General features: G+C 41.9%; 1 protein-coding gene across 6 annotated transcripts in view; it reads right to left on the bottom strand.

Moving 5' to 3' along the window:
* STK33 (serine/threonine kinase 33) overlaps positions 1 to 23,396 on the bottom strand; it is a 115,277-nt gene that overhangs the window by 58,939 nt on the left and 32,942 nt on the right. For 3 of the 6 annotated variants that reach the window (XM_075927996.2, XM_075927998.2, XM_075928002.2), the window contains exons 2-6: positions 11,181 to 11,460; positions 5,859 to 5,975; positions 4,036 to 4,149; positions 1,820 to 1,924; positions 557 to 695 (exon numbers count right to left, since the gene is read on the bottom strand). In XM_075927996.2, the coding sequence (XP_075784111.1) occupies positions 557 to 695; positions 1,820 to 1,924; positions 4,036 to 4,149; positions 5,859 to 5,975; positions 11,181 to 11,460 (755 nt within the window). The remainder of the gene's footprint in view (positions 1 to 556; positions 696 to 1,819; positions 1,925 to 4,035; positions 4,150 to 5,858; positions 5,976 to 11,180; positions 11,461 to 23,396) is intronic. The other 3 variants (XM_075927997.2, XM_075928001.2, XM_075928000.2) reach the window with 3 other exon arrangements.

Genomic DNA, 23,396 nt, shown 5'->3' with positions numbered 1-23,396 from the left:
CTCCAACTAATTCCAAAATATAGAGATGAATACGTTTTTCTGTTATTCAAATACAAATCTTCACACTCCTATCATGTAGGGGAAAATAACTGGATACACTGAACTCTAGTTTTCTGCCTGAATTTGTTAACTCTGTCATGCGCTGCACAGGGTTTTAACACTTCCCTGGTGTGAATGAAAATGCTGATGTAGACTGCATACCACTAAGTGGAGGACAGACAATTAAGGAATATCTGGAGCACTACATGCCTGTTTCTTTCTCTTCTCTGTAATAGGCTATTTACTTAGCTGCTGAAATAAGCTGTAATGCAAAGTGGTGGAGACTTAAGAAGAAATTCATGTTATTGTCAGATAAATGGTGCAGGAACAAAGAAGTAAAAGGAAATGTTAATTTAAATAGTGGGGGAAAGCACTAATGTACCACATTTCACTTTTTGGCCACACGGACAACAGTACACTAGTAAATAAAATATATAAACAAAGATCACTATTGCTCTTAAACAAACAAAATGACATTCAGAGCCAATGAATAAAAGCGAGAAATGTACATCCTTGCCTTTTTTGTGAAGATAAGCTATTGCTGATGCAAGGCTTTGAATTATATGCCTTGTCTCATTCTCTGTAAAACGTCCCTTCTTGCGAAGAATTTCTTTAAGTTCTCCGTCCTCGCACAGCTCCATTACAAGGAACATCCGCTAACATTAATAAAGAACCAAAATAGTGATTTCCCCTTTTATATACAATTATTTTAGTACTCAAAATATTCAAATTCTCATATTTTCAAAAACATGTACAATAAATTAAAAATTTGATTTTAAAGGTTATTCTAAGTGTGCTTCATCCAACACATTGTTAACATATTAAAAAAAGAGAATCCTATAGAAGCATCATTAAATCTAAAGATACATATGATATTCTTCAATGAACTATAAATAAAGGTATAATACACATTACATAAACAACCTTTGACTATTAAATAGAAGATAGAATATATTATTACAGCTCATCAAAAATGATCTGTGCCACTGTAATGGACATCATTCAGTGGCATCATTACAACGTCCTTGAGCTCTGTACTCTCCAACACACCAACAACCCCCTTTTACAAACTGTATAGTAAACAACTAAGAAAATGACATTAATTCGCTTTCAAAAAAACTTCAGTCAAGCTCTGGTCCTGTGTTCCTTGTAAGTTGTGCGCTTGTACAGTCACTCTGGAGAGATTCAAATGCTGCCCACTTGATTAGCAGAGTGCCCACAGGTAGGTTTTTTTTTTTTTGTGATCGTGCACATAAATTATTCTGCACATAGATGGAAAAAAATAGAGGGAACATTGCTCTGGTCTTCCAGCCATGTCTGAGTAAACAGGACAAACCAAAACTGAAAGCCAGCTTCTGGCTGAGTGTTTTCTGCTTGTAAAAAGTGGCAGGATCACCATGGCCAAGCCCATGCTAGCCAAAAAGAAGAGTTGTCTTCTCTTACTGGAAACAGGCACCTAAGTATGTAGAGCAAGTAAGCTAGTTCCTTTAAAATGGAAGTGATATCACCAGAAGTTTTGGTTATATTTTCAACTGCTGGCAGAAGGATTGAAATTTACTGCCTAGAATAGCCTAGAAAGTACTTAGGAAAAATTAAAATACAAATTTCTCCACAATTTTCTAGTCACCACTCGTGAGCAGAAACATTCTGTAAGAGAGGGAAGTGTACCAGAAGCCAAGAGGAATTACCTCAGAATGCAGAAAAGAAGGCTTCTACAGATCTTTTTACTTTTCGTTAAATATTAATAGCATTCATGGTATTGCAGGTAAAGAACCCTTACCTTAGGGGTCTCAAACACTTCTTCTAAATGTATTATATGCTCATGGTTCACTCTTTTTAAGATGCTCACCTCCCGTTCAAGTAGCTTCACAGCAGAGCTTCCAGCCTTAATTATTGATGGAAAATGCATAAGAAAACATAACAATATTCATGATATGACCGTATATATTCCACAATGGCAATTTCTGTTAACAATATGTAGAGAATGTGTTAACAAAAATTAATAGGTCTTACATTTAGAAAAAGAGTTACAAAAATAACTGCAATATAACTTTGGGGTTGATACCATTATAGTTTCGCTTTTTTGATTAATAATAGCTTCTATTTATATGTAGTCACTCCATTATAAACGTTTCCGAAGCACCACATAACATTGTGTGAACATGTGAATACATGTAAGAAAGAAAACAGTGATTAATTACTTTCCCTAAGATGGAAAAAATTGGAAAACACACGTGTGTGAGAAACACAAAAAGGAATTACTTGAGTTAACATGGAAAGAACATGGCCCCTGTTTAACACTTACAGCAATGCTACACAAACACTCAGGACAGAAAATTAAGAAGGATAGCAGGGGAATGGAGATAAACAAAATGTAATTACTCAAGTTGGAAGCTGGCCAGCTCAATGGAGCTACCACCTCTAATCCTGTGAACATTTGCATGGGGATCTCAACTGAACACAAATAATTTTTGTCTTGTTCATTAGAAAGTAACAGACAGAACACCACACTGGGCTTTGTACTCTTCCATCCAACTTGATACTACCTACTCGTCTTGGAGGTTTCCCATCCAAATATGATCAAACACAAGCTTACTATTTTTGTCATATGATAAGACATGATTATAAGAATTATTTTCCTAACTTGTTTGCACTAACTTAATTAAGGAGAATTAATCAGTCAGTTTAGCAATTTGATAATGGTAAAACTATGAGCAATAACACAATAGCTCTAAATCTGGATCAGCTAGCAGCCTGTTACACACCAAAATAACAGGGGCTGCTAATATTTAAATTTTAGAAGTATTGCACCTTATTCAGCTATATAACAGTCTACCGCTGGCTGAAATCTGGCATCAAAGCTCAAACCATGTTCACATAATTTTGAAACTAAACTATTGTTTTATTTTGGATTTTTAAAAATTCTTTGGCAAAAAAGAAATAAACTTTAAACGGCTTTCACTTAACATACAACAATCTCTTAATAGAGTTGAATAATTAAAGGTCTGATCCAGCAAATTTTTTCTTCAATTGTGATTTCATGTAGGAGTAAGAATCCCAAATTACATTTTATATTACATTTTTAATATTTAAAATTTGATGTGACTCATACTTTCTGCTACAAGGAAGAGACGGTGAGAATATCAACTAAACAGTAAGAATAAATACACGTGTGACGGGTTCCCCTGGGTTGCCACTTGGACCTGGGGTACCACTAGCAGAGCCAACAGCCTCTGTGGGCCTCTGGGAAAGGTCGGGGGCAGCTCTGCACTCCTGGAAGGGGTGGGACCAGTGCTTCCCCCAGTTCAGTCTTTGTTGCTAAGGTGTTTTTAGGAGCTTTCTTCGGTGGATGTCAGTGAAGAACCAAGACCATATTACCCCCCTGCCTTATGTAGCTTTTGCACATGGTGAGAACCCTTCATTTCAAAGCTTGGTTCCCATGCTGGTCAGTGGAAAAATACTGACATACCAAAATGGAGTCCAGCACCGGTCCTTGTAGTGTCACAGCAGCCATTATTCAGAGACAGTATGGAGAATCTTCAGGAAGACTCCCCAGGTGGAACATGAGTTTCTCCTAAGGCTTACTATTCCCTGATGGTCCTTACCTGCCCGCTATCTAGGCTGAAAGCATCTTGTATAGTGGGCATTTCCCAGATGTAAGCACATTTGAAATACAGATACTTTGTATCTGAAGTTAGGAATACTGGCCATGTGACACATGGATACAAATATTCAGCAAATCACAACCTTTCCAATGACACCTCATGCGACTTATCTTGCATAAAATACATCCTAATTAAGATACGATTATATCATATTAACTTCACTATGAAGAATATGCGGTACAGTGTCACAATATGCAATGATTGCAATTGGCATTTGGATACACAACAATAGTGAGGAGATGCACAAAAATACTGCAGAAACAGATTTGGATAGAAAAATCAAAGGAAAAGTAAGAAAGGTTTAAAATAAGTCACAGATCTACATATTTACCTTTTCCCTATTAACTTTTTTGATCGCCCATTTTTTGCCGGTTTCCTTGTGTTTTACTTCAATTACCACCCCAAAGCTGCCTTGTCCCAATTTTCTTCCAAAATAATAGATTTGCTAATAAAACAGAGACCAGAAAAAGAGGTTTTGTTTTAAAAATCTTTGGTGGAAGAATACAGCTATCACTGTTAAAAATATCTGGGTTTGAAGGTTTAAAAGATCTGTTCAACAAATAATGAACCCTATTCAGATACACCAAAATTAAAAGTTACATTCATTTTTAAGAGAACACGTGGTTCGTTTTCAGTGGCAGTTGATATAAAAAGCTAAACCTGTGAAGAGTTATATAGATATCAGTAAGAATTCTCCACCTGAAAATTTTGTGGGCAAATCAATAAAGAATTTTGTTTCATCATCTAACTATTTATTATTCTACAAATTAGGATGCCAGATGCTGATCACAGTTCCAAATGAATAATGTAAGTTAAAACATAAACATGCGGACCTAACAAGGCAAGACTCCCAGCATGTTCAATGGTAGTTTAGCCTTAGAACAGCAAATATGTTGCGAAAGAAAATACATATAAGTCACAATTCTTCTATACTGACAGTAGTTAACAAGAGGCAAACTCAAACTTCCTATGAAACTGTGATTTGTAAATCTATATGTACATGATAGGCTATCAATGACTGCAATAGGCATTCAATCAGAGTCTTTCAACTGACTTTAATGCCCTCCGGCTCAAGTTCTTAATAATTTGAGAGTTTAAACTTTTTTTTCTTTTAAACAAAAGCTTAGAATCTTTAAAGGTGACCAGCAAAGAAAACTATTGGGTTGCTGCTCCAGTTTTCTTTTTACTCCAAAGACATTTCTAATGTACTTATGTTAATTTTAACATATTTCCAAAAAATAACAGATGCAAATACAAGAGAGAACAATGTCTGTTGTGAACACTGTACTGACTTCTCAGCACACCTTTGGATGGATCTTTGGGTTAACTTCTCTTCACTAGCATGTAGCCCCAATCAATGAACTGTATATTTGAGTATGTTCTTTCATGTGTCGGGGGAAGAAGAGGAGTGTTCTCCCAGTTAAGAATAATGTCACTGCTGTAACAAATTAAAGTCCTGAAACACAGGATGGATTTCAAATGAAGTGCTGCACATTGATCATTTTAAAGCACTGATTTATGCACCTTTCAAGCAACATTCATGAAGAAAAACAAATCTTTATTAACCAAGCATTTTGAAGTCAGGTGGCTCACAAGGTATTCTCTATTAGGTCTGAGATAAATGAGCACAAAGAACGGGATTCTAAAATATCTGGAATACCCCTTTTCTTGGTACTTTAAAAAAAAGTGTAAGCCTATCATTTAAACAAGAGATGAATGTTATTTTGGGGTGTTTTTGTATTTGCCTTTTCAAAACAAGAGGAGGTGTGGGGGGGGTGTTTTGGTTTTGGGGGATTTGTTTGTTTGTTTTTGTATTTGCCTTTTCAAAAGGTCTCGGAGCTCTACTGTGGTAGCAGGGATTGGGAAACAATCTGGGCTCCCAAAAAAAAGAATCTGGCTACTGGTTAGCTAAATATAGTAAACAGGAACCTTAAGACAGACAATCATGACTCCGATTCCTTTGAATGAACAATAGCTACAATCCATTTTAGGAAGAAGATGCTGAAAGATCAAAATGTTCTGGGGGGAGGGTGTGTTTAGATTCCAAGAAACAACTGAATGTTATATAAACAAAGCTAAATGTCTCTATCTACTGAGGCAGAACAGTTAAATCTTAGGATCCACAGGATATTAATGATAAAAGTGGCTACATACCTGAATAGCAGCTCCATCATCTATTCGTGTGTGACGAACTTTGTTTTCTGCGCTACTGTTGCGAGTTGACTGGGGGAGCATTTTTTTGTACGAGTCTACTAGTTCTGATTTTGGCATCTTTGTACAAAAAATATGAAGCATAAAATTAAACTAGAATTCACTAATTTTTAAAATTCTTAGCTTATTTCTGGCATTTCAGTATACCTCCTATTGTCAGATACATAATATACTAAATCACAGAGTTTAAAAGATGGACAAGATTTATAAAACATGAATTTAAAATAAATTACAGGATTCCACATCACCTAAAATTAATAGTCAATAAATTGAAGATGGCAAAAATATCCATATAGGATTATGTAAAAACCAAGAATGTTTTGTCTTTTTTAGATCTCGAGTGCTTGCATACATTAAGGCAGAATATAGCCCATTGTAACAGAACTATTTCATTAAACAGCAGATTTGTACCTGCTTAACGAAGGTACATATTTAATAACCATATTTAATAACATGGCATCTTTATACATAATTCACTCGTATTTTCAAAGTAGTACCAATAGACTATGGAAATATCACATGGTGCTACACTGCCAATTTTAAGGTGTGTTTACGAATTTCACACACACATCACACTACAGTTCCTGCTGAAGATGCTCAGAGAATTTTGAATAACTGGGTTTTTGTCAGAAAATAAAGATGTGTTGAAAACAAACTTTTTGTGAGAACGTACCCATTTCATTAGGTTTTGCAGGTTCTGGATGAACTTTATAGCCAAAGCCAAAAGGAAGTTTGGTGGTAGGGAGTGAAAAAATGATTCAGGAACTCACATAGGACCCAGCTTGAATCCATGGTCTATTGTGAGTGGATTTCTCAATCTCTCCTGATAGAGTTATTCCACTGACTATAGTCCAGTGCTTAGAGCACTAACGTGGGATGTAGTAAATTTGGGTTTAAGTTCCTGTTTCAATAAATATTTAATTATTTTTACAAAAGTAGAACAGCTCCAACAGGAGTGACTGAGACAGATCCACCTCAGAAAACCAAATAGTCTAGTGGATAGGTATACATCTAGGATATGGAAGATTGACACTCCAGTCCCTGGTCTGAATCAGCAAATTCCTGGATGGTACACTTTCGCTTCTTTGAAAAAAAATCAAAGGACAGGAAAATTTCTGAAATCTCAAAGAGTCAATGTGATGAGTAAAACATTTCCTTTCCAATTCTAGATCCTATCAGTTTGAGTCTCAATCTTTCAATTTTTTGGATGGTAGAATAAAGAAGTCCACATTTAAATCTTTTGTGAAGGTGAAGGTAAATGTTATAGCCATTATAGGTAAACATATACAGCCATTTTGGCCATTATAGCCAAAATTAATGACTGAGGCCCATCGAGCAAAAGCACTTAAGTTCTTAGCTTTAGACATGTATTGATGTTAATCATACTACTCACATCTTTGAAGATAAGCACATTGGGTACGTCTGCACTAGGCCCGTAGATCAACCTAGGGAGGCTAATGAGGGCAACCGGAATTGCAAATCAAGCCTGGGATTTAAATATCCTGCACTTGATTTGCATGTTCCCGGCTGGTCGCCATTTTAGAAATTGACTAGCCCAAGTAACTGCCCACGTCTACATGCAGCAGTGAAATGGGATTCCGAAATAAAGCCCCTAAATCGAATTAGGTGGTAAACCTCATTCCACGAGGAATACCACCTAATTCGATTTAGGGCTTGATTCCGGAATCCCGTTTCACTGCCGTGTGTAGACATGGGCAGTTACTTGGGCTAGTCAATTTCTGAAATGGCGACCAGCCGGGAACATGCAAATCAAGTGCAGGATATTTAAATCCCAGGCTTGATTTGCAATTCTGGTCGCCCTCATTAGCCTCCCTAGATTGATCTAGGGGGCTAGTGTTGATGTACCCTTACTCATTTGCACAAAATTAAACATGTGCGTATGTGCTTTTCTAAAATGGGACCTGTGTGAAAGGAATGTAATTGTATTTAGAAATGAGTGTGTGTTGGGGACACAAAAACTCACATAGAGCTGGTAAATGAATAATCATAAGAGAGCAGAAACACAATAAAGAATAATACTGGTCTTTGTATGACTAGTCCAACAAATGCCCTTGACTTTCTTAGTTACAGACTGACCTACAGAAACAGCTTCAAGGCATTTGTTTTACCCGCATACGAAGGTGATGGCCACCATATAAACATTTGTCTCTATATATAGTTTAGAGTGTGTCTGTCCGTTTGTTCAACAACTCCTTCAAAACCATAAATGAACTAGGACCACAAAATTCGGAATGCAGCTTCCTCTTCCTCTAACTTAAACCAAGGTCAGGGTTTGGTTGTGCCTGGAAAGCGGGAAGTGCTGGGAATGAGACTATTTCCCATAACATGAAATGGGAGGGGGCAGAGAGCGGAGGGATGTGATACTGAGAGTTGCCACGGGGGTAGTTGCAGCACCAAGAGAGTGGCCAGAAGCCCTGGGACTCCACCATCTTGCCTGTCAGCACACCAGTAAGGATTCCCCCCCCCAACCCAACCCTGGAGCCTGCCCACCCATGGAGAAACTGCAGCTGCAAGGGAGAGGGGAGTGTCGCTGCAGGACGCGGCAGCCCCCAGAGACTCACCCCAAGACAGCTTGCAGGCAGGGGGGGAGGGGACAGCTTCCAGAGCCTGGTTCCCACCAGACAGCCTGCAGGTGGCAGGGGAGGACAACTGTGAGAGGGTGCTGGCAGGGAAGTGCTGTCCCAACCCCCTTGGGAGGAGTTGCCACCAGAGCAGCACCACCCTCACCACCATGGGCGGTCCCGGTAAGCCCTCCACCTTCCTGTCCTGAGTTCTGCACTTCCTACCTGCCTTGACTTCAGCAACTCTTCCCACTGCTATGAGACCCCTCACACCTCCCAATCTTCTACCCTAAGCCACCTACCTCCTGCCCCCTTCACTCTAAACTCTCACTCCAGCCTTCATTTTCAAAAAATACAATAACTGAAACAACACATATATATTTTTCATTTATCCTCCCCCCAAAAAAAATCCTTCAGGTACAGAGCCGAGCAACGGCAGGTATAACTGCTAGTTATAAATTTTAAAAATAACAATTATCTGCAATAATTATGCTGAAGAACAAGAAAATATGTCTTCAGTTGATAAGATATTCTTTGAAATAAAATGAAATATAATTCTGTGAATCTGACACTGTATTAAATAATGCAAAGGAGCATATAAAAAGAGTTTCTTATATTTTAGAAGATGATTGCCATTCCAGTGTAATTTCCTCATTTATTTTCAAGCATCACATATCTCCTGGCAAGTTTAGAGTTCAATATTCCTTACATACCAGTGGCCAAGTAGTCAGCTATAGGTTTACCATACATGCAGCTGACGTTACCAATAGAGACTATTGTACAGTATTATCTGATTCCCTGTCCTATTTAAATTGAGGGAATTACTGAGGCTGAATGTAGTTTAGTTGTCTTTGCTAAACACATTTCCTATTTTGCCTCCCCACTTACAGAAATTCTGGAAAACAAGTCACCGACAGTATGTTCAGTATAGGACTGACTTAGATGATATTTACTTTGCATCCATCAATTGAGAAGTGCTTCTTTAAAGGGGGCCCATTTATGTTAATCTATCCCAAATTATGGATTTTCTTCTGACATTCAGTTTTAAGTGCTTTTTTCATTTTATTCTTTTCAGATGTATATTTAATACAAACTCCTCCAACAAAGGCTTTTAAAGCTTCCAATTGTACAATTTTAGAACCTTCAATATTAGAGAGGAGATTGTGATATAAGAAAAATATGTCCCCAATCAATACATTAACTACTCCAAGAACAATACTTAAAAAAAGAAACTCTACATAAAAAATGGCCTAAGGAGATATTAAAGACAGTCAACATAAGGATACTTTTGTCTGAATTTTACCAACTTTTATTATAGCATACAATTATTCTTCTGTACTATTAATACACCTAAGATTACTAAAAGTGAAAAAGATTGGGGAGGGGGGAAATAAACTGACATATAGATTCAAATGTCAATACCTAAAGTAAGATTCCTAAATCAAAAGCCTGATTTTCAAATGTGCTGAACACACCCGTTCTTGACTTGAAGGGAATTTAAAAGTACTCAGCACTTCTAAAAATTAGGCCACTTCTATTCAAAGCCTTGATTCAGCAAAAGTTATTAAGTCCATCCTTGTTCAGGACATGATTCAACAAATCATCCATTAGCAAAGAACTTTAGCATATGCTTTTACTAAATTGGGTCAAGACTACCCATATATGGATTTTTCTAGATAGTTTACTAAATGCATTACCAGCACTTTCTTGACAGTTAATTTCATTGTGTAGTCCAGACACATTTCTTAGAACAATAATGTAATTTGTCTCAGAGTACAGGCAGTCCCCGGGTTACATTGGTCCGACTTATGTCGGACCCCTAATTACGAACCGGGAGGGGGCCGCTAGTGCGGGGTGCCTCCCCCACTGTCGCCGCCTCTGGCGGCGCGGGGGGCGCTTCCCTCCAGCAGACCAGGGAAACGCGGAGCGGCTTTTCTCGCCGCGGAGTACACGGGCGGCGGGACCGCCGAGACGCGCCGCAGTCAGGCTGCCTGCATCCTCCGTGGCGAGAAAAGCCGCTACACGTCTCCCTGGTCTGCTGGGGGGGGCAGCTATTCCCCCCCCCAAGCAGACCAGGCTTTTCTCGCAGCAGAGGACGCAGGCAGCGGGACCGCCGAGACGCGCTGTGGTCCCACCGCCCACGTCCTCCGCGGCGAGAAAAGCTGTTCCGCGTCTCCCTGGTCTGTTGGTGGGGTGGGGGAGCGCAGCTAGTGCTCCCCTCCCCCAGCAGACCAGGCTTTTCTCGCTGATGCCTGGGATAGAGCAGCTGGGGGGCTGCCGGGTTGGTCCCACAGCGCCGAGGTGCGGCACTACTGGACCAACCCAGCAGCACCCCAGCTGCTCTGCCCCAGGCGTCCCCAAGTCAGCCGCTGCTGAAACTGATCAGCGGCTGACTACAGGAAGCCCGAGGCAGAGCTGCTCTGCCCTGGGCCAGAGCAGCTTGGGTGCTGCCGGGTAGGTCCCCAGAGCGCCGCACGTCTACTACTATATATATATATATATATATATATATATATATATATATATATATATATATATATATATGGGCCATTCTACTATATACATATTTCTGAGAGCACTCTACTGGAGTATATAGTATGTTCTAAGCAAAAATGAACATAAGCCATTGTGGGGGGGAAAAATGGGTAGAAAGGAACAGTATTTCTAAACCCAGTCTGCTCACCTCTGCTGCAAGAGAGATTTGTTCCTCTGACTGGTGATACTGGGTGTCATCATGGGAACTTGAAAAATCAGATGTTTCTAGCAGAGCACCTCTGGAGCACACTGGACCCTTGTTGCAATTGGAGCAAAAAAATACAACATTGCTTGACTGAAATGAAGCAGAGCACTTGGTGCATTTTACGGTCTTCTTTCCCTGACTGAGATCAGTCATCTGTTCAGTGTTATCAAACTTGATGTGCAAATTAAATGGCAGCACAAAGACTGGCAGGAAAACGTCTCCACTGTTGAAGGAAGAAGAAAAAAGTTAAGGAGAAGAATGTGAAGGTCACAATTTGTGAATCTGTGGCACAAAAAACCTTATGTTCTTATTATGAATATCTCCCGCACTGACTAGGAACTAGTTGAAACTGGACTGTGCAGCAGATCTGGAAAAACAGAAGTTGTAGTTAAGAAAATTATCCTCAATCTTTTCTATCCAAACCTGGCACATTAGGGGAATTGCAGAATTTTTCCTATTCCCAGAACAAGATTGTTTTCCACATTTATTTTCTAGATGTTTCTTTTTTTATAAAAGGGATATAAACACATTTATTAAAATATTTCAAAATACTTAATTAAATCTGTAAAGTGGCTGATTTGGATTAAAGCAACAAATATTAATTTCTGCTTTTAGCTGGCACTGTGGGAAGTTATACATTGGCTTTGCCAAAATGGGGAGGCCCAGCAATAAGCAAGGTCTGCTGGATACTTGTGTATTTCTTGATTCACATGGGACCCACTGCATTTGGTGAAGATACTCTCGTTAAAGGAATATACTCTCTAGTTAACTGTACCCAAGATTGTATTTCTTCAGAAAATAGAGATGAAATTCTCAACATATATTCTATAGATCATCTCATCTGAAGTGGGTTTTGCACACAAAAGCTAATGTTCCTTCTTGTTGATCACCCTAGGAATCCTAATATTAGGATACTATGTCTGATAATATAACTGGGGTATTTTTAAGTCCATTAGTTCCTTTCCTGTCCCTCATTAAAGTTCTCTTCTTTAAGAACACATTGCTGTCACACTAATAATAAAGAGCCCCTAAATTTAGCATAATAATAAAGAGTATATTCTCCTTTGATGTACTGCTTTTTTACTGAGAGATCTTTTAATCTCACCAGATAAGAAAAAGATACTAACCTTGCACAGAATCCATGGTTCTTTGAGATGCATGTCTCTGTGGGTGCTCCATTATAGGTGTGTCTTCATTCCTGTGCTGCTGATTAGAGAACTTTGGTAGCAGTGTCTGTGCCGCCTACATATATGCTGTTCCTTGCCTGGCAATCCCTCCTCAGTTCCTGCTCTACCACAGATTCCATTGCTAGAGCTCTGATGTAAAGGGGGAGGAGGATGGAGTATGGCACTCCCATGAGTACATACATCACCAAGAACCATCATTACTGCACAAGAGAGAGATCTGACCATGCATAATACCCGGTTTGTACAGCTAACAGCAGCTAATGGATTAGCTATCCCTGTTGTGGGGTACCTTGGGGTATGTCTACACTACAAACGTCCGTTAGTTCGAACTAACTTTCATAGGCGCTACACTAGCGCTCCATTAGTTCGAATTTAATTCGAACTAACGGAGCGCTTAGTTCGAACTAGGTAATCCTCATTCCACGAGGATTAAGCCTAGTTCGAACTTACTAGTTCGAATTACGGGCTGTGTAGACCCTTAATTCGAACTAGTGGGAGGCTAGCCCTCCCCAGGTTGCCCTGGTGGCCACTCTGGCCAACACCAGGGAAATTCATCTGCCCTCCTCCCGGCCCCGGACCCCTTAAAGGGGCACGGGCTGGCTACGGTGCCCGTGCCAGGTGCAAGCCTGCCAGCACCCAGCCAGCAGACCCTGCACCTGGCACGGATCGAGCCACCCACCCGATGCCCCCCAGCCCTCCCCCTCTTCCCGGGACCAGGCTGGCAGCTCCCGGGAGCTTGCCGGGGACCGCAAGAGGTGGGCACCCTCCTGGGCTAGTGCGGACATCGTGGACCTTGTCCACGATCTCCGCCCTAGGCACAGGAACGTGGCCGGCTAGGGCAGGAGAGGTGCCAGCCTGGCCACCCAGGAGCAGGAGTGCATGAAAATCAAGGTGGTCCACTGAGACCCCCGACCCTGAGCCCTGAGCTTACAATGGCCGTCCTGGGTCAGACCAAAGTTCCATCTAGCCCAGTAGCCTGTCTGCCAACAGCGGCCAACCCTAGGGACCCTGGAGGGGATGGACCGAAGACAGTGACCAAGCCATTTGTCTTGTGCCATCCCTCTCCAGCCTTCCACAAACTTTGGGCAGGGACACCACTCCTACCCACTGGCTAATACCACTCCATGGACCCAACCTCCATGACTTGATCTCACTTCCCTTTAAACTCTGTTCTAGTTCTAGCCTTCACAGCCTCCTGCAGCAAGGAGTTCCACAGGTTGACTCTGTGCTTTGTGAAGAACAACTTTCTGTTACTAGTTTGAAGCCTGTTACCCATTCCTTTCCTTTGGTGTCCTCTAGTCCTTCTTTATGGGAACTAATGAAGAACTTTTCTGTATGCAACCTCTCCACCCAACTCCTGCTTTTAGAGACCTCTATCCTGTCCCCCCTCCATCTCCTCTTTTCTAAGATGAGAAGTCACAGTCTCTTTAGCCTCTCTTCATATGGGACCTGTTCCCAACCCCTGATCATTTTAGTTGCCCTCCCCTCTCCCAGCCTCTCTCTTCCCCTCTCCCACCTCCTTTTCCCAGTCTCCCCCAGTTTTGTTCAATAAAGACAGAGTCAATGTTGGAAGAAACGTTTTCTTTATTTTGTACATCAGGAAGGGGGGCTAGGGAGGGGTAAGTGGAAGGAGGTGAGGGAGGAATGGGGTACATGCCCCCGATGGGGAGGACTGAGCTGGCTCTGCGGGTTTTTGGGGTGGAACCTCTCCTGCAGCCCCCCAATTGCCCCCTCTCCCCAGATGGCAGCCTGCAGCAAGTGCAGCCGGTCTGATGGCCGAGTGCTGTGATGTGCCCAGTGTGGGTACTCCGGGCACTCCAAGCCAGGACTGCTTTGCAAGCAGAAAACCCCTGAGAACTGTCTGTCCGGGGTGGGGGTCGGGACCCTTTAAGCACAGCCCTCGGCTAGCCTGAGACAGCATCTCCACGCTCTAAGTCCTCCTCTGATGCCCTGCCGGCACTGCTTCCGGCCATCCTTAAGCCTGGTTCAGGGTCCACTTAATGTGGACATGCTAGTTCGAATTAGCAAAACGCTAATTCGAACTAGTTTTTAGTCTAGATCCGTTAGTTCGAATTAGCTTAGTTCGAATTAACTAATTCGAACTAAGTTAGTTCGAATTAACGTTGTAGTGTAGACGTACCCTTGAAGCTGATGTAGGGTATATGGGTCGGATAATCCCGGGAAAATGCATCTTTATCCTAAAGGATCCAGCTTCGGAGAAGATGTTGATGGGGAACAGAGTACCAGAATTCTCGGGATTAATATAATAAGAGAGTTGAAAGAATTACTATTTGTGGGGGAAGGAACCCAAGAAATGAACCGGCATGGGGAGCCTAGGAGGGATGCTGCATTGAAGCGGGTACTGGCCCAAGTGGAGAGACAAGGATGTTTTCCTGGTCCCACAGGACAGATTGGCTATGTTAAGGTGGCAGGGAGACAGAAGATAGTTATACCTCCCTAGAGTGAGAAGATTGTTGATGGACGTTAGCAGTGCTAGGCGGATTCGATGGATTGTTGAGCCAACACGAGGGGCCAGTCTACCTCATGGACTACTGGTTGCGAACGTACTTGCTAATGCCAGCAAGAGAAAAGTGCCAGTCAGGCTGCTAAACTCAAGTAAAAAGGCCATAAAGCTGTACCCTCACACTAGAGTGGCAGAGGTACACAGACCCGAAGAAGTAGTACCCCCAGGAGGAGTAGTCCTGGAAGAAAAGGGAGATGAGCTGCAAGTGACAAGGTTGGAGAATGGAGCACAGGTTACCACACCTCAAGAGGCACCTGATGGAGAGTTAATCATTCCAGTCCAAGTGGATCTCCAACAGTTAACCCCTATGCAGGTCGGCCATTTACGGGCACTGCTGGAGAAACATCAAGAGGTCTTTTCCAGGGATGACCGAGACTTCGGTTACACCACCACAGTGACACACCGAATACCCACTGGAGATGCTATCCCAATAAAACAGAGACACTGGCGGATTTCACCACAAGTGTTCCAGGAGGTAAAAAGGCACATCCTGGACCTAGTGGCTCAAGGTGTCCTTAAAGAAAGCCACAGCCCCTGGGCATCGCCTGCAGTGATTGTAATAAAAAAGGATGGTGGGGTGCGATTCTGCTGTGATTACAGGAAATTGAATGAAGTAACACACAAGGATGCTTACCCGCTACCCCGGGTGGAAGAGTCCCTAGATGCATTAGGAAGTGCCAGAGTGTTTTCAACTCTTGATTTGACTTCTGGCTATTTCCAGGTTGCAATGGAAGAACAGGACCAGGAAAAGACAGCAGTGACAACTCCGTTTGGGCTGTCTGAATGGACGTGTATGCCATTCGGCTTGTGCAATGCACCTGCTACGTTCCAGAGACTAATGGAAGGGGTGTTGGGAGACTACATCCTAGACACTTTACTAATATACTTGGATGATGTTATTGTGTTTTCCAAAGATTTCGAGAGTCATATAGAAAAACTGGATGTAGTCTTCACACGACTGAAGGAACATGGGTTGAAGCTGAAGCCAAGCAAGTGCTGCCTCTTACGTGAGAGAGTCAAATTTTTGGGCCATGTGATTTCGAAGGATGGAATCCAGGTAGACGAGGAGAAGACTAGGGCTCTGGAAAACTGGCCAGTTCCAAAGAATGCCAAGCAAGTGCGACAAGCTTTGGGTTTCATGAGCTATTATAGACGATTTGTTCCAAAGTTCGCACACATTGCTGCGCCACTATATGGACTGGTGGGCCAACCAACTGAAAGGAAAAAAAGGGATCAATGCTTTGTATGGGATGATGCCTGTCAGGCAGCTTTTGATGAACTAAAACGCCGGCTGATGACACCACCTGTGCTTGCATATCCTGACTTTAGCCTGCCATTTATGGTGACAACAGATGGAAGCCTACATGGCCTGGGTGCAGTGCTCAGCCAGAAGCAGGAGGGGGTTGAGCGTGTGATCGCATATGCGAGCCAAGGGCTGAGGAGGTCAGAAAGAAATGACAAAAACTACAGTGCTTTTAAGCTAGAATTGCTGGCCTTGAAGTGGGCTATTACTGAAAAATTTAAGGATTATCTAATGTACTCTAAGTTCACTGTAATCTCAGACCACAATCCTCTCCGATACCTGTCCACTGCTAACTTAGGTGCGATTGAACACCGGTGGGTGGCCCAACTTGCTGAATTCACTTTTGAAGTACAGTATAAACCTGGAAGACAGAATATCAGTGCTGACATCCTGTCTAGATTGCCTTTGGAAGAGGAATTAGAAGAGGGTGAAGACCTTGAAAAGGACTTTCTGGTCATTCCTGCAGATGTTGTGCGGGCCTGTTTGTGGCTAGAGATTCCGAAGCCAGAGGGTGAAGTGATGGTAAAAGAGGTATCACAAAACCTGGTAGAAGGGGAGGATGCAATAATCTCAGGGTATTCATGAGAAGAGATTCGCACCCTGCAAAAAGAAGGGGACCTTGGGCCGGTCTTAGAGGCAGTCATGAACCGGATAAGGCCAGACCGGAGTTTTGGGGCCAAATACCCTCAGTCTAAGAAGCTGACCAGACAGTGGGAGCGACTTAGGTTGCACCGTGGAGTGCTGTTCCATGTAATCTGTCATCCTCGTGATGGCGAAGAAGTGTGGCAGTTAGTGGTTCCAGTGTCACTACGCCGACAAGTTTATGAAGCCAGGCATGACCATGGAGGGCATTTTGGAGACAGAAGCACTCTTGAGGTGATGAGGAAGAACTATTACTGGCCTACAATGGCTAGTGATGTAACAGCATGGATCCGTCAGTGCAAGTGGTGTGCCCTAGCCAAGGATGTGTTTCCGCCCACTCGGGCCCCTTTGACCTGCACTAATGTGAAGACTGCCCCAATGGAGGTCTTAGCAATGGACTACACTCGGCTAGAGAAATCTTCAGAGGGATATGAGAACGTACTGGTTCTCACAGATATGTTTACCCGATTCACTGTTGCAGTTCCAACTAGAAACCAGACAGCGCAGACAACGGCTGAAGCCCTCCTAAAACACTGGTTTATGTATTATGGTTGTCCAGCATGGTTACACTCAGACCAGGGGAGGAATTTCGAGTCAGGGGTGATATCAGCATTGTGTAAACTGCAGCTGGATGTGGTGAGCAGCTGGGACCTGCAAAGTGTGGGGAGAGGCTCTGGACTGGGAGAGGGGTCTGGCCACTTAGAGCTTTAGGCTGTGTGGTCACTGCCAGAGCAAGCGTGTCCAGCCTGCAGGCACCCCCCCCGCAGCACATCCAGGGCCTCTAAGGGGCCTATAAGGAAGAGACTGTGGACTGTCCTTACACTCTGCAGGCTGCTGTTTTGATGTCCCTGTGCTACAGAGAGCAGGGCTGTGTGTTCTTATTTAACCATTCTCATTTTTTCTTATTTTCTCTTTAATCAGTTGATGTTTAATAAATTGTATTTGCTTTGAACCTTATGAAGGCCTGCAGTGTAAAGAGAGCACCTCGGAATGGGGACACCCTAACTCCTGCCCCTAGTGACTACAAGGTAGGGGATTAAGCCCCAGGAAACCTGGGCCCAGCCTTGCTGGGGTTTCGAGGACTCTGTTACACAGGAGAGTGGAGAGGGAGCCCTCAGGATCAGGGAGCCGTGGGGTAAAGGAAGTGGGAGCGGGGACTCAGATCCTTTCGCTGGCCCATTTCACCGGGGTGGTATAGAAGCCAGGAAAGTTCCCCACAATAGCGGGACCATTCCCCTGCTTACAATAGGGAAAGGGGCATGAAGGAGGACTTTAATTGTGGTCATGAAATAGTTCTGCTTACTTTAAAAAAGAAAACAGCAACAAATTTTTCTTTTAAGGGGGCTAACATTATATGTTATCCTGAATTGTTTGTCTGGTTCAAGGATTTTGCAAGGTAGAATCTTGTGGAATGGTGCTTATCAGCTTAGAGTCCTCTCTCAGCTGGTCAGTGCATTAAAGGATAAATTTCTGGTTATGATAATCAATTAAACTATGCAGAAAAGGATGGATACTTTTTACAAAACCCTCATGGATCTTCCTATCTGACCCAAACAGACCAGAGGAAATAGTTTAAAAGGTAAAACAGGAAAAGAAAAAAGAAAAAGGACCTGCTTCAGCTGTAAATCAAAGCACTTCTAACAGTGGAAAACATTGATCCTACATTGGCTGTTTTCTTGAGACTTCTTTTTCCATGCACTTTAATTATGTTCTGAGAGTCATATGACCTTCCATGCAGTTTTTACAATCTCAACAAAACTAGCTAAAATAGGCCAGCCCTAAAAAGCACCTATGTAATAACCCTTTTCCAATGCTTTATTAGTTCCTTATACTAGACACTATTTCAGAGGATCTAATCAACCAGTTAGACAGTCAACAATAAGTGTCAGAGAATTATTTACCACAAATAGAAAAATGAGAAAAGATAAGAGGTGAATCCACAGGAGAGCAATTCTAGTGAGCAAAGGGCATTGTTTGATTTCTTTATTTTCTCTTCTTATCATTAAAAACAAAACATAAGGAGTTAAGATCCAAACTCCTAATTTGAAAATATAATGTTATCAAATCCTCAAATATTCTAGCACTCAATTCCTGGCATTAATATCACTGCCTGTTTCTATCAAATAATGAAAAAAGTAAGTTTTATATAACTGAAAAGGCTTGTGTGGAGAAAAGTGAGAAATTTACTGTTTTTTTTTTAATATAGCAGGGCAATGGAGTACATGTGGTGCAAAGAGGGAAGCAGCAGAGGGAGAAGAAAAAGTGAATAATTCATATGTGAGTATGCTAGCAACTGATACTAGAAGCACAAGGAACATTTTTCTCACATACTTGAAACTATCTATTTTTGCCATGGCGAATTAAATGTGATCAAAGCACAATCTGAAGTTACTTTTTCTTTACAACTCAAAAGTGTTTTAAGTGCTTTTGATCAAAGTTAACAACTGTGAGGGATCCAGAGAGACTTAACTCAGGGATACATACAATTGTTATTGGGCAAGGCAGATACATTAATAGACACTTTTTCTGTTTGTGAAAAGAGGAGTGTTCACACACTTAAATTTCAGCTTTCTATTGGGTAAAAAGTGTTAATTCCTAGTTCTCACAGGACATGAAATACAAGACTTTAAATATGCATCTCATTAACATGTTACATTTTCTTTTACTTCAATTCCAACATGATTTTAGCAGAGATGGTACTCAGAATTAAGAGTTTCAACATAATTGGATATTAATCTTTTATCTGAGTAGATCTGCTTCTAAACCTCAAAATTGCAAATTTATCAATTACTAACTTCCTCTGTGGATGCAAAGTAATTTCTTCTCTGCCTCATTTTCCTTATCTGTTAAATGAAGGTAATGCTACTTCCCACACTATGGTGTTGTCAATGTTTGTAAAATACTAATGACTGCTAAATACTTTAAGTGCAATACAGATGCTCTAGTATTACTTATTATTATTATTTTGAACTGTTATTGTTATTTTATTTGTAACGTGAACAGAACCCAGAAGGCCCAAATTCCTTACTAAGACTTGTTCTCATGAACCCACAAATACTTTTAGGAGTAATATTGTTTCTCTCAAGTCGGGTACATTCATTAAAGAGAAAAAAACTGAGTATATATCCCTTGCTAATGAAAAATCTATCAGATGTTCAAAAATATTCTCTCAGCAGACCAATCCAAGACAACCGGGAAATGGACAAAAAGCTTGTTCTCTGAAACACTGAACAGGAAAAAAACTGCATCAAGTAGCTTTTGTTTATCAGTGTTTGACTGTGTACTGCAAAAGCTGCACCTGCCAATTAATAACTATATAATCATGCAAAGATTATATATCACCTGCATTTATGAATAGCCATGGGCAATGTTCCCTCTATTTTTTCTATCCATGTAAGGAATAAATTTTGTTATGTGCATGAGGCATGTGCAAATGTGCACCACAAATAGAAACACATACTGCCAGCTGTGGGCACTGTGAGTGCTCTGCTTATCATCTAGGCTGCATCTGAATCTCTTCTGGGCCTCTGCCCAAGTGCACAGCTTACAGGGAACACTGGCCATGGGGATTCTCAGTGACACATGCTGTGTATGCCCACAGAACAAAGTGTCCAACTCTGTTTTAAAATAAATGTGAAAGTTCCATTTTTACAATAGACACCAACATAACTTCTCCCCTATTTACTAGCCATTTTTCTTAGAGGCCTCAATTTTCCTCTTTCATGCTGGCTCCTGGGTAGGCTGTACAGGTAGAATGTTAGACCAAGAAGATGAAGCACTTCTATATTAGATTGTGTAAAATCTTTAAATAGGTTCACCATCTGTAATTCACAGTCTTAAAATTTCAATGTATAAAAAAATACCATTGAAACCAGTGAAAACAGGCCATTCAATCTTTTAAATTAAGCAGGTTAAATTATTATACTTAAGAGATACGCCAGAGCCCTTTTAGTTGTTATTACTATTCACAACGTTCTCAAACATTCTCTGTTGTTAATTTGACTACAGGCAGTCCCCGAGTTATGCGGATCCAACTTATGTCGGATCCGCTCTTACGAACGGGGCCACAGCAAAGCCTCAGAGGCGCGGGACCCCTCCGCCTCCCCGGCTTTGCACCGGGTGTCCCTGGTCTGCTGGGGACCGTCTCCAGCAGACCAGAGACACCGGGAGCAAAGCGGCAGCGGCGGCGGGGTCCCGTGCCAAAGGCTCAGAGGCGCAGCACCCCGCCGCCGCTGCCACTTTGCTCCCGGTGCCTCTGGTCTGCTGGGGACCGTCTCCAACAGACCAGGGACACCCGGACGAAAGCCGCAGCGGCGGCGGGGTCCCACACCTCTGAGGCTTTGCCAGAGCAAAGCCTCAGAGGCGCGGCACCCTGCCGCCGCTGCGGCTTTGCTCCCCGTGTCCCTGGTCTGGTGGGGGGGCGCAGCTAGTGCGCCCCCCCCCAGCAGACCAGGCTTTTGTTGTGGACCCTGGGGTAGAGCAGCTGGGGTGCTGCCGGGTTGGTCCTGCAGGGACCTACCTGGCAGCCCAGCTGTTCTGTCCCAGGCTCAAGATTCAGCTGCTGTTGAAACTGATCAGTGGCTGATTCCAGGAAGCTGGGGGCAGAGCAATTCTGCCTCCAGCTTCCTGTAGTCAGCCCCTGGTCAGTTTCAGCAGCAGCGGCTGAATCTGGAGCCAGTTCCGACTTACATACAAATTCAACTTAAGAATAAACCTATAGTCCCTATCTTGTACGTAACCCGGGGACTGCCTGTATTTTGGTTTCATCTCAATTTTGTTTAAAAAGTTGTTAACTGAGCCAAAGAAGTGGCTCAGTTTGCTGTACACAAAAAGCTGCATGCCTGATTTTGCAATGGCATGCATTGTAGAGCCAAGTAAAATGTTAGGTATGTAAACAGTACTTTGGTACCAAGTTTACAAAACTAGAGAGCCAGGCAAATTGTTGATATGTGTGACGGGTTAATCATGTTCTTTAACAGAATGGTTTTTTATGTTGTCTCACTGAAATTCTGTTCTTTCCCGTGTTTTTTTGTTTTGTGTATGTGTGTGAGATGAAATGTGCGATTTAGACAGCTTTCCCCCATTAGTCACTGAAGTTTATTCTTATGCTTCCCTGAAAATAAAGAAAATGGAAAATAGGGAAATACATCCTCCCGTGAAAAGCTAATGTTGTGGTCAAGTTGCTAATTATATCAGCCAAGTCATGCAATACAGGAAAAAATGCAGAAACCTCGTAAGAAATTAAACTAGGCATAAAAGCTCTAGGTGAGAGCTGACTAGTGGCCATGAAACTTTGGGCTGAGATGCCTTTTTCTTATTTAAGGCAGGAATCAGCAACCTTTCAAAAGTGACATGCCAAGATTTAACTTATTCACTTCTATTTATGGGTCTGTGTGCCAACTTTAAAAAGTATCAACAATAATAGTCCTACTTACGGCACCTTCATTAATAAATAAAGATGCAGATTTCACCGTTTTAGTAACACAGGATTTTTTTTTAAATCAGTAAGATCAGAGTTTTAGATATCTGCAACACTTCAAAAACATTCTGTTACAAGAATCTTTTTCTTTCTTACTTTGGGATACACAAGCTTAATTCTTGGCTAGATCACAGACTTCTTGAGTGAGCTCAGGTACGCCCCCAAGGGTACATCTACACTACAGCTGGAGGTGTAAGTTACAGTTCAAGGAGACATACACACACTACCTTTAGCTGAGTTAGTGTGCTGAGGGTAGGTCTGCACTGTAATTAAAAACTCGCCTCTGTAAGGAGTGGAATACACACATCTCCTGGTAGCGCTAAGAGGAGCTGAAGATGCACGCAAGTGTATGAATGTAATACTGAGCTGGTTGAAATTTTTGAAGTTTTTTTTTTCTTTTAGGGAGCAGAAAAAGAATATTTTCTAAAACAAAACTATCTCATCCCAATCTGTCGACACTGACAAAATGGTCCCTCTTGTGTAAAAAATTTCATGCTTTTTCACTAACTCAAACTTCAAACTAGTTAGTGCCAGTTTTTGGAGGGGCTTTTTGTAAAGGAAAAATTTCACTAACTTCTTTGGAGGGGTAATAGAAAAGATGTAGGACATTTTGAAAAAGGGTAAAAAATAAAAAATGGGTCCATTTGGCACACTTTGAAATGAAAATGAATTTGTAAGTTAATACTTTGTTTTTCCCCTCTGTAAAAATAGGTCATCATATTTCAGCCAGTTCTGATAACACATGGAAAAATCATGAGTTATGCTTTTGTTCACAATTCCCATCAGAGCCTTTAGCTTTGTTTTTTAGCTCTAGACCCAGATATACAAAGGTATTTGGGTGCCAGAAGAGGCAGATACATGCCTACCCTGCTCTGCACTCCAGAAAACCCCAGATGTCTAACTCCCATTAGAAGTCAAATGAAAATAAATGCAATTACCATTAGGCACCTATCTATCTCTTTAGGTCTGTGGTCACCAACCAGTAGATCGTGATCTACCGGTAGATCTCAGGGGCTCTAAGAGT

The sequence above is a fragment of the Pelodiscus sinensis genome, chromosome 5 (genome assembly GCF_052426305.1).
Source record: "Pelodiscus sinensis isolate ZL-2025 chromosome 5, ASM5242630v1, whole genome shotgun sequence".
NCBI classification, from domain to species: domain Eukaryota; kingdom Metazoa; phylum Chordata; order Testudines; family Trionychidae; genus Pelodiscus; species Pelodiscus sinensis.
The sequence above is the reverse complement of the archived record's forward strand: the minus strand, read 5'-3'. Positions and strand labels throughout refer to the sequence as shown.